The sequence below is a fragment of the Stylophora pistillata genome, chromosome 9, assembly GCF_964205215.1.
Source record: "Stylophora pistillata chromosome 9, jaStyPist1.2, whole genome shotgun sequence".
Classification (NCBI taxonomy): domain Eukaryota; kingdom Metazoa; phylum Cnidaria; class Anthozoa; order Scleractinia; family Pocilloporidae; genus Stylophora; species Stylophora pistillata.
This window is the reverse complement of record NC_142527.1, coordinates 31,067,180-31,078,048: the sequence shown is the minus strand read 5'-3', so window position 1 is coordinate 31,078,048 and position 10,869 is coordinate 31,067,180. Positions and strand designations below refer to the sequence as shown.

General features: G+C 37.2%; 2 protein-coding genes across 3 annotated transcripts; one reads left to right on the top strand and one right to left on the bottom strand.

Annotated features, from left to right (window-relative positions):
- The first annotated feature begins 126 nt into the window (after window positions 1–126).
- Window positions 127–4,684, top strand: LOC111335471 (GDP-fucose protein O-fucosyltransferase 3). Of its 2 annotated transcripts, none has more exons than XM_088732600.1 (3): window positions 127–390; window positions 1,214–1,462; window positions 3,012–4,684. In XM_088732600.1, exons 1-3 carry the CDS (start codon window positions 150–152, stop codon window positions 3,980–3,982), a joined length of 1,461 nt encoding a protein of 486 aa, XP_088588726.1. In that variant the 5' UTR covers window positions 127–149; the 3' UTR covers window positions 3,983–4,684. The 2 variants fall into 2 exon arrangements, with proteins under 2 accessions (XP_088588726.1, XP_022797112.2); XM_022941377.2 differs by having other exon boundaries at window positions 1,211–1,462.
- Window positions 4,685–5,404: 720 nt separating this feature from the next.
- On the bottom strand, window positions 5,405–10,459 carry LOC111335469 (uncharacterized). Its single transcript, XM_022941375.2, has 5 exons — window positions 9,837–10,459; window positions 8,136–8,621; window positions 7,875–7,997; window positions 7,593–7,715; window positions 5,405–7,085 (listed from the first exon to the last, which is right to left on the bottom strand). The coding sequence occupies exons 1-5, from the start codon at window positions 10,329–10,331 to the stop codon at window positions 6,867–6,869; spliced, it is 1,446 nt and encodes a 481-aa protein (XP_022797110.1). The 5' UTR covers window positions 10,332–10,459; the 3' UTR covers window positions 5,405–6,866.
- Window positions 10,460–10,869: the final 410 nt, after the last annotated feature.

Below are 10,869 nucleotides of genomic sequence, written 5' to 3'. Positions count from 1 at the left end.
TACAATATAGTCGAAAATCATTATATCAAGATATGTGATTGGTCCAATTTACTACCATTTTTATTTAAATGACCAATCAAAATAAGTCTAATTGTTTTCATTGATTTTCCCGCCGTCCACTTCGCACTGCATCACTTCCTGTCTGGCGAATGGCGGTGAGGAGATCCTGTACTTTTCTCCAAAAAATTGCTGTTTTGTGTGCGGTGCTAACGGTCCTTCTGCTATCCACTAATATTTTATTGAGCTTCGATGGTGATGATGAAACCCCTTTCGATGAAAAGGGAGAAGTGAACCAATGGAGTGCAGACTCTGTTGGAATCGAGGAAACGGAAGAGAAAATTTTCAATTTTCTAGAGGTCGATGAAAATTGGAATGATCGATATTCCGAAGGTGGGCTCACTGTACCCGTACACGCGGGACTCAGAGTGTTTTCTTTGTCCCACGCTCGTGACTAGACGAAAACATCTTTCTATGTTTTTTTTACCGAGCTCAAAACGTACCATCTTTCTTATTCTTTACAATGCTATGCTGATGTTAAGGTGTAAATGCCTCTTCAAAACTGCTTGCCCTCTGGGCCGGCCTTTTTGTAGTGGGATTAAATTTTTCGGAAAGAGTACCATATAACCCCATATATTAATTATGTATTCCACTTCTTTGTCTTTCACGACAAAACTTTAAAAACAAAGTCTGCTAGTCTGAATGCATAATTAATGTATGGGGTTATATGGTACTCTTGCCAATTTTTCTTTCATCCAATTGGAAAAAAATTTAGCCATGGTTATAAACTTGAGATAAGAGCCGATTGACTTTCAATTAAGGAATTTCAGCTCAGTTACCAAAATGAACAAATGCCCTCTCTGATTATTAAGCTGAAATCATAGTTTATTACTAGGTAAATCCCCCCCCCCCCCACCTCCCCAACCTCTTTCCCCTAGTTAGGGAGATCCTGTCACCATACCAGCCTCATTTCTGTATAAACAGATCAAACTTTTGTCAAAGGAATTGGTACTGAGGGGAGTTGCTGGAAACTGAGCCTGCCAAATTAATTTGCTACATAGAAAGTCCAGAATGCATGCCTTTCAGGTGCATTAATTAACTGGGCTAGTTCAGTACCAGGAAAGCCTGACTGTAACAGAAACTAGTTTTTAAACCTTACTATTTTGTAATCCAATACAATTTTCTTGTTTATTTGACTTGCAATGTCTTTCAGAAGAAGTTTACTATGATAGAGTTGATCACATCTTGAAAAACCTGCACAAGCCAGCAGCATATGCAGCCAAGTACAAATTGCCTATTATTATCTGGTGGACTTCTTTTACACATGGAAATGATATCAAGAGATGTAAACTTGGAGAATGCTATTTTACAGAGGCACGCAAATTTAAGACACATCCAAGGACTCAGGCTTTTCTGTTCTATGGTACATATTTCACTCTAGCAGACCTTCCTTTGCCAAGGCTTGGTAAGACCTTTCTTACAACTGAGTAATATTTGCCTTACCGGTATTTTTGAGAAGTCAGTCATAATTATACAGTAACTATGTTTCCTTGGATAAGCACCCACACCCTAGTAAGCACTCTTCCCCCAAATAAGTGCCCACCCTCTTGGCTATGATTTCACTCAAGGGCCCCCTTTGAACAACCCCTCACCTCCTCTCTCAATTTCTTAAATAGAGACCTTAAGCAGTCAGGACGGCAATGCCATGGAAGATGTCAATTAAAAAATGAATTTCTGCTTTTAATCAGAATTTCGAAGAAGGCTGCATGTATTTACCATCTCGTACGGTGCCACAATTCAACCTCAACATAACTTAATTTAATTTAATTTAGTTTAATTTAGTTAATTTTAATTTAGTTTAATTTAGTCCATTTTCACTGCATTAAGTTTTGCAGTGGGGAAGGACTAGAAAGGAACATAGGAACCATTCGTGCTAGTCCACCCTCCCACCCATCCCACCCCAGGGGAGGACATCCATCACACAGTAATCTCGTGTGTGGGAAATTAACGTCTCCTACCCCAACCCTGCAGGAGACGGGACCTCCATTTATTCGTCCCTATCCGAGAAGACTAGAATATCTAACCATTTCTTGATGTTATAGAAAGGCAGCAAATTCTTCTCAATTATTTTAAGACCCTGAGTGTTGGTCCGGCCGGGGCTCGAACCCTCGACCTCCCGCACAACAGTCCAGCGCTCTATCCATTGAGCTAACCGGGAGGCGGTTAGCTCAATGGATAGATAACGTATAAATGATAAGGTATAAATGTAGCATTGAGTTCTAAATGGAAATTAAAATAATTTGCCATCACGGTTTCAGTTCAAAGACGATGCAAAGTTTGGTGATTTGACAATGTTGTTTTGCAAAGGACAACTAAGAAATATACTAAGTTTTGAAATGCACATGCTGAGCTATTGTTCTGCCAATTAGATCTTTTAATTTTACACATCCTCGTTGCTGTTGCCATCGTGGTTTGCTTAAGGTCCCTAATATTAGGGATTCAAGGTAAACCTGTTTCTATTGCCATTTTTCAAGAACTTTTCAAGCTTTAACTACAAATGAATCAGTTGCCATCATTTCCCCTTCCTCCAATTAAGCGCCCTCCTTCCAATAACAAAAATTTTAAATATTTCAAGCGGCTTGGCACTTATTCAAGGAAATGCAGTTCATGAATTGCACTAATGTTCTAATGTGCTTGTTATATGCACAGAGGAGTTATTCCTGTTCACTTGTAAGGGATCAGTTGAAGCCCTTTACATGCCTTTACCCTTTGAGGCAATCAGTGGTTAAATTGTGTTTACTCTTTGAACCAGATGAATCAGATGAACCAGACAATGCAATGTCTGGTAAAAAGAATGAAGATAATAAAATTATTATGGACTAACAGCAATAACAACAATTTTTATTGTGCCCTTCCTTGACAAAAACTGAAAAAAAATAAGAGTACTGGCTTCCAAGAATAACCAGTAATTCAGTACAAAATAATTATGTAGGATATATTTGTTTGATTTTCAGGACACCATGAATGGGGCTTGTTCCATGAAGAATCTCCAAAAAACAATCCTCTTCTACATCATCATACTACCATTGAACTTTTCAACCACACTGCTACATTTCGTAGATCATCAGATTACCCGTTAATTACTCAAATGCTGTCATCTATTCCTGAATTATTGAAAAAGCCAAAGTTTGACATCCATGAAAAGAGCACTAGTGATCTTGCATCAGTTGTGTATGTTCAGAGTGGATGTAATCCACCTTCTGACAGAGATGAATATATAGCACAATTGATGAAATTTATAAAAATTGATTCCTATGGGGCCTGCTTGCACAATAAAGATCTTCCTGAAGCATTTAAGAGTCCCTTAACCATGGATGATGATGGTTTCCATGATATTATTGCAAGGTACAAGTTTACATTGGCCTTTGAGAATGCAATTTGTGAAGACTATATAACTGAAAAACTCTGGAGACCTCTTGTCTTAGGGTCTGTGCCAATTTATAAAGGGTCACCAAGTGTCCAGGATTGGATGCCAAATAATCATTCTATTATACATGTGGATGATTTCAAAAGTCCTAAGGATCTGGCTGATTTCATTAAAAAGCTGGACAGAGATGATAAAGAATACGCCAAGTATTTAGAATTTAAAGATAAAGGAGTTACTAACAAGAGACTTTTATCCATCATGGAAAACCGGCCATGGGGGACATCCTATGAGGAAGTGAACTATGTTACAGGATTTGAGTGTTTTGTTTGTAATAGAATTCATGAAAATTTAAAACGCAAAGCTAAAGGGTTAGTGGAAAATAAGTTTGTTGCCTCTCAAGAACATTATGGCTGCCCAAAACCAGAAAAATACAATTTTCCTCATTCATCTAACCATGATAGTGATGGACAGAGAGATCTTTGGTGGGAGGAGTATGATCAAAGTGTGAGAGAATCACAAAAATTGAACCAACTTGTTAAATCCAACTGGTACTTTTAACACTTTGCAAAGCTTGTGAGCTGATGCTCCTAGCACTAGGGGGAGTGTTCTGTGTAGAAATTCCTCACTGCTGTCCCTCACAGTAACACGTAAACTATGGAGTTAAGATACTTCTCTGAAATGTGATTCACTCAGCTGTCAAACATGTTGCATACCTTTCAGGAAACATAGGCATTGTTTTAGAGTCTCCAAAAGGTCATGTCTGTGGGTTGTGATCGAAGAATTTAAATTCATGTCCTGCCCTTTGACGCCTAAAATGATCAAAATGATTGACTGCAGCAAGAAACAAAATTTGGCTGATCAGAGTTCACACATTACTGAACACTACTGAAAAGCACAGTAATTTAATATACACTGTTGAGATAACTGGTGATGACTCTTGGGAAAATGATCAAGGACGTAATATTTACCAACTTGAAGGTTCAAATTTAACAATTCAACTCTCAGCATCACCAAATAGTAAAATGCAGGGTTGTTAATTGAAATCATAGCTCTTGAAGCTTGGAGTGAAGGATTGAGAAGAAATTGCAAGCGGCACTGGTTACACTCTTGAAGGTTTAAGATTAATGTGATGTGATAAGCATTAGCTCATTACACTATGCGAGTTTGCTTTATTTTAGGTTGACTTGCTAATGATGCTTTTAATTAAACTCAAAAGTAAAATTTGAAATCAGACACAAGATTAATTACAATGGAAAATTAGTCAGAATCTTGATGCATGGTAACCCCCTAGTTTAGCAGGAATCTCCTGGATGAAATCTTGTAGGTCTCTTATACAGCTTCCAAAATCCCCCAGATACATTTAAATGAGGATAGTAACTCATTTCCAAAGAATAAAAGAGTTTCTATCAAAACCAATGATTAATATTCAGTTTCCTTTGTCAGTGGGCTCCTATATATTTAAACTTTTGGTCTGTTTTTAAAAATTTTAGTTTTGGTGGACAAAGACAGTACCTTGTGTCTCCTTACAATAATTATCAATAAAATATGAAGTGAACAAGTGGTTTCCAAAGGTTGGTATTTCCAAAAATGGCATATGTTCATCCTTGTGGTGAAATAATTCCACTCTGTTGAACATGACTGTAATACTCAGTAAACTAAATTTGTTTCAAATTATGGATTTTACAGGTTATTTTTGGAAATTTTGGTGAAATCACAATCTTTTGTTGTTTAACATCATTTTAGCATGCATGCTAATGTAAGAGTTTGCTTTATGCTACTACATTGAAATACCCACTTATGACAGTATGTCCACTGTTGGTTCAGGATTGTGAATGGAGGATGTTCCTGCTTAAAAATAACTTCTGTTCTTGACTTTTTAAAGATGTGTACTTGGAGGTTGTCTTTAACAAGTCACACAACATCAGCTACTTGTTAAAATAATAAGTACACCTTATGGAAAATAAAAACAAATTAATAGGAATTCTTCACCATGGAGCCTGATCAGGTAAAAGTTAAAAATGCAACACATTTTTTCGGTGTACAATATAACAAAGGCTTTTATGTAAATCTTTGCATGCATACATGTAAACTATGTAAAAATAGTGTCACAAATACAAAATAAAATGATTAATAATAAATAGGTTAAAACTAAATTTTAAATCAGAGAATAAACTTTTTGCAACTCTCTGACTGCCTAAAGCTAAAGTACACCCAGTGTAGCCTTTAATTAACAGTAACCGTTGTGGCTGAAAAATTAACATTTACGGTGCCATAGTTCTAGAAGCAAAGGCTTACTTATAAATGCTTTGTAAACACAGTAACATTTTTTCTTATTTTTATTTCTTTTATGGTAGAGGTCAGTTCAGTTTGTTATAATTATTAGAAAGTTAACTTGACTTGCAACGAGTAACCATTATTCAATAAGGTAAAATATAGTGGTTGATATTTGTCAAGTTGCAAATAGCTGGGGTTAATATCCAACTTTTTTGCCAATATTGAGATGAAAAGTTGTTTTGAATTAGTACAAGTTATGCAACATAAAATATGACTTGCAAATGAAAAAATTCCTTTTTTTTTTCATCTTACACAATGCACCAAACAGTAGAGATTAATTGTTCACATTGTTGATATGTTCCCCATTTTTTTTTAAAAAGAAGGCATTGCATATCAATGTTAAAATGCAAAGATTAAGAAAGTTTTCTCTGAGAAAAACAAAGCAAAATAGGAAGCTAGTTTGTTTTGTTATGGCTCCTCAGAGATGGATAATACAATTCTGTACAACACTCACTGCCACATATGTGAGTACTTACTTTTCATCTGTCCCTTCACAATTCGCAATTTCAGGCAAAATTGCTTGAGTGCCATTCTTGATCAAAATCTCCAACTTAATTCAATTATTCCACAATTTAACACAGTACTGCAACTCATGTAGCTTTTAAGTGTGAATTTAAAATGCTCTCAGATTTCAAGTACCTTCAGTATAAGTGTTATAGTTAAATGTAGCACCCTGTCAGCTATTTGTTCACAGGAATGTCCTGCCTGCTATGCAAAATAACCATTACATAAATATAAGCTAACAACGAAACAATTATCCTACAAAGTTGCTGTTTAAAATGAATGTCATAAATTTCTCTATTCAATGTATGAAACATCTTCATAGCATATAAAAATACAACGTCCATTTCTTCCCCTGGGCTCCCACACCTGCCGTTGTTTGTCCTGCCCCCCCCCCCCTCATACGACTTGTCATACAATCTATGATCATGGTGGCTCCATCTACATGTAACATACACAGCATTCATGCAAAACTGTGAGGAACTGTTCATAATCTAAAGTACTTACTCATGATACCTGTTTTTTTACATTTGGGTAACTTAAAAGAAACGTATGATGAACGAATGGCTCTATAAAATTCTGTCAATTTACACTAATTAAGATAAGTCTATAATTCTACACTATGTAAATCATCATCTCCATTGTCATCTTCCTTGTCCATTTCTTTCTCGTCCTGGTCTTTGTTTTCCTCCACTTCATCATCTTCTTTCTCTGTGTCCACATGTGATGTCCCAGCATCATTGGATTTACTTCTATGCACATGTGAAGGGACACCATCTGAAACTGACTGATGCTGTGCAGTGACTGCCACTGGGTTTGATGGTATCTATGAACAAGGGAAAGGGAAGAAGATACTTCAAAATCAGTCATCCCTCAAAATCATACTTACAGCAGTTTACAGCAGAGGTGCAATTTAAAGGAATTTATCCCAGTTTCTGTAGCAGAGCAAGAAAAGGATATTTGCTACTCCTCCATAATAGGAAGAGTTTTCTAATAAACAGTTTGTTGGTATCCATAAATACTCCAGGATGCAGAGAGATTATGTGAGGGGTACTTTTTTTACACCCTTAGTATGCTTAATCTCCAACATTGTAAGGAGAAATAAGATGCTAGTAACTCTTTGAGTTCAAAGCATCAAGTGTCTTTTCCAAGAAAACAACACCATAAACACTGCACATACTAACCACCCAGCCACAACATCTTCCAATACCATTACACAATTTAAGGGATTTTTCCCCCTTTGAAAGTTGGCACACAAACCAAGTTAACCATTGTTCACTGGCAACAATATAGTATTTATGTACATCATCACCATGAACAAGAATCTACTCACTTGCACTCTGGAGAATACAGCTGCTTGTAACTGTTTCTCAAGCTGGAGAATCCTAACATCTTTTTTCAGGTTTTCCTTCTCCAGTCTTTGCAATTGGACCTCCAGTCTAGAAAGCTCACTTTCCTAGGGGAAAACCATTTCAGATTTCAGTTTGACTGATAACAAATAAATTTAGACTACACTGACACAAACATTCACAACAAATTACTCTAAATACTGTTTACCATACATTCAAACATCAGAAAAATACCAAAATAAAGATGTAAATACAAATCTTTTAACCTTCAGGCTTTGAAGCTCAGCTTCCAGTTCAGCTATGCGAGAGATTTTGCTTAAATGCTCTTGCTGAAGTATGTGAATGTGTTGCCTTAGTGTGAGGATTTCTTGATTCGTGTCATGGTGTTGCTGTGAACAGAAAAGTTCCAGTTGAATAAGACCTCATCCTCTATCTGATCTCACAAGATACATCAATAGCCGTAGCAAATTATCACTAATTAAAATTCAATGAAAATATTTTTGTTCCTCCAATTCAGTTTTACTTACTTGATTTACACGCATCTTAGATGTTGAAAACTTTGCCTCTGTTCTCCACGAGGAAGACTGGGGCTGTCCTATGCTGCTCTTTGGTACTGAACAGACTCTCATTGGTTGTGAATTTAATCCAGGTACCTTGGGTAAAGCCCCTCTGGAGTTAGCATGTGTGGGAGATTGAATAGTTAATCCTGTTACAGATAATGGTGTATTTAGTGGTGTACTGGGTGTGCTTGGTCCATTACTTGAGGAACCATTACTGTTTGTCCAACTGGCACTAGTTTGATAACTACCAGGATGTTCTGCAGCTGAGGTCCAAGGCAAAATTTCTGGCGAACCTAAATTGTTATGGGGGCTTACCAACTCCATACTACTTCCTGTCATCAACACGTTTTGCCCAACATCAATAGTTGCAACATCTGTACTGGAACGGTCAAGGTTGAGTCCATCAGAACTCAGTGACTCTACCATTGTAGGTCGATCACTTTCTTTCCATTTCTAATGCACAAAAAGATAGAGGATAAAATGAGACTCAAAGTAGTAGGAAAATAGCACATGATTTATTCTATTCCATTCAATGACTGTGATCACGAGTATATCAGACAGACCAAACATCAGTTTGGTATACCTTTGAAAGAGCACCAGAAAGCTGTTTTCATTTGCGAAAAAGAAAATTCAGCTCTGTTGGAGCACACATGCCTATAACTAACCATACAATTGGGTCGGATAATTCTAAAATTATCACTACTAATTGCCGCTACTACTGTACCAGCGCATTTGTTTGGAGGCTTCACATATCAACTCCTCCCATGCTGCTTTAAATCACGATGACCGCAGCTTACTGCCTGACACCTATTTACACCTCATCGGAAAAAAAGGGAAGCTACTTGGTCAGCATATAAAAAGGGCCTCTTGTTGCAACAATCAGATCACCCCTGATGAAGGCACTAAACAGGAGTGTCAAAACATTGGGTCTATAAATTGTAATTTTGGTTACACTCATTAAATGTAAGATATAATGAAAGACTCTCTCTCATATAGAGGAGCTTCGTTATGGAACTTTGTTAACTACAATAATAAGCATCGGCGACCCTCAATTTTAATCAGCTCAGGAAAAGGGTCAGTTCTGAAGATTATTTTAAAGACTTTAAGTTCAAATCTACATCTGCATTTGCTATAAGATGCAGACAACATAATTTTATATATTATTGATCATTGTGTCCATGCAACATTTAAAATTACATATATGTTAGCTTAATTCTTAAACACACGACCCCACAAGCTTTGTAGCTTTAAAAATGATCATGTTTAAATAAAGATTGTGTATGCGTATGTATGTAAATCTTTAAACCAGAGTCGCATCAAACCATGTCTGATTGTCCACCTGGTTGCTGTGCGTACTTAAATATAGCACATCATAGATTTCCAATTTTTTTTTTTCTGAATGTTACAACTCCACATCCAACAAGTGCATCCTTTCCTCAGGACAATGTTCCTTTTCAACTTTCTCATTTGAGCCAATCACCTCAAAGGAATTATTTCCTGTGTTATATTAATTTTGTGTGTGTATGAAGTTTGAGAATGATCCTGAAGGCACCAACCATTTGAAACAAGAGCCCATCAGTGAGGGGAAGGGGTGCAGGTTTTAAATGACCAATGTATACAGTTGCATCATTCTTTCCTACCTTGGTTTAAATCTTCTTGCGACCTTACCTGCGTTTGATCATTGGAATCGTCTTCGGCCAGCCGTCTTCTTTTAGGGTCATGCGGAGATCTGTGTAATGAAGGATCTGTGACATTCCCACTTCCGTGGCTACCCGAGAAAGAAACTTCAGCAACATCAGGCAAATCGGCGTACACTGTAACTTTGCACATCGCATAGCAATTCCGACGCTTGCCCGTACAGTTGACCCTTGGAGTGCATCCGTATCTTTTACCGGGACAGTACAAACACTCGCTCACAAGAAGGTATCTCTCGGTACGTTTTCCTCTCGTCGGAGGCTGTATTCCTTCCCTCAATCTACAGCCAAGCCGTCCTGTTACTGAAGGACGCTCTGGCCGGCCAGAAACAGTTTCCATAATAGCTCCTCCACCGTAGTTTAGCCGCTCAAAGTTCCAGCTGATTTGCTTGGCGAAAAACTGTGGAAGTTCCGCAACGGGAACTTTAATAGGTTCCCCCCATTCAGGTAAAGCACAGTTTCGGCACATGGCAAGGAAGATTTAGCCAATGAATCCCTAAAACAAGAAATAACTTACATCGGAAATGGTAAATTACCGTAGACACCACTGTCACTGAAAGACGCCATGTTTCTTTCTGATGGAAACCGCTGGGTTATACTTCGCGGGGACGGATGGAGCACGTTTGTCTAACCGTGGATAGGGTGGGGAATTTCTTTTCTTTTCTTCTTTCTTTCTTTTTTTTTTATTTTTTTATTTTTTTTATTTTTTTTTCCCCGTATTATTTATTCATCTATTTTCTTATTTATTTACTCATTTTTCAAAGACGTAAGTTGGAATTCTCAAGAAGGAGCAGTTTTAATAATTTCTTCTAGTTAATTTCATCGTGAAAACCGTTCGACTTGTCCTCTTTCGTTGCTTATTCATTTTCTGTAATAAAGAAGCTCGATCTGATCAAAGTTTGGCATTTGTGAAAAATTCTATGAACGCATATTCCACACCTTATACCGCAGAAATGAGGAGACAATCCAAAGTTCCGGTGCCGACTGGGTGGGAAAAAATCCTCTCA

Bases quoted from the DNA above. Each gene is read 5' to 3' on its own strand.
- LOC111335471 (XM_022941377.2), top strand. From the start codon at position 150: ATGGCGGTGAGGAGATCCTGTACTTTTCTCCAAAAAATTGCTGTTTTG. The intron at 391-1,210 runs GTGGGCTCACTG...AATGTCTTTCAG, and splicing joins GAATGATCGATATTCCGAAG to AAGAAGTTTACTATGATAGA. The intron at 1,463-3,011 runs GTAAGACCTTTC...TTTGATTTTCAG, and splicing joins CCTTCCTTTGCCAAGGCTTG to GACACCATGAATGGGGCTTG.
- LOC111335469 (XM_022941375.2), bottom strand. From the start codon at position 10,331: ATGTGCCGAAACTGTGCTTTACCTGAATGGGGGGAACCTATTAAAGTT. The intron at 8,622-9,836 runs GTAAGGTCGCAA...TTTGTGCATTAG, and splicing joins ATTCCAATGATCAAACGCAG to AAATGGAAAGAAAGTGATCG. The intron at 7,086-7,592 runs GTGAGTAGATTC...CCTTGTTCATAG, and splicing joins CTGTATTCTCCAGAGTGCAA to ATACCATCAAACCCAGTGGC.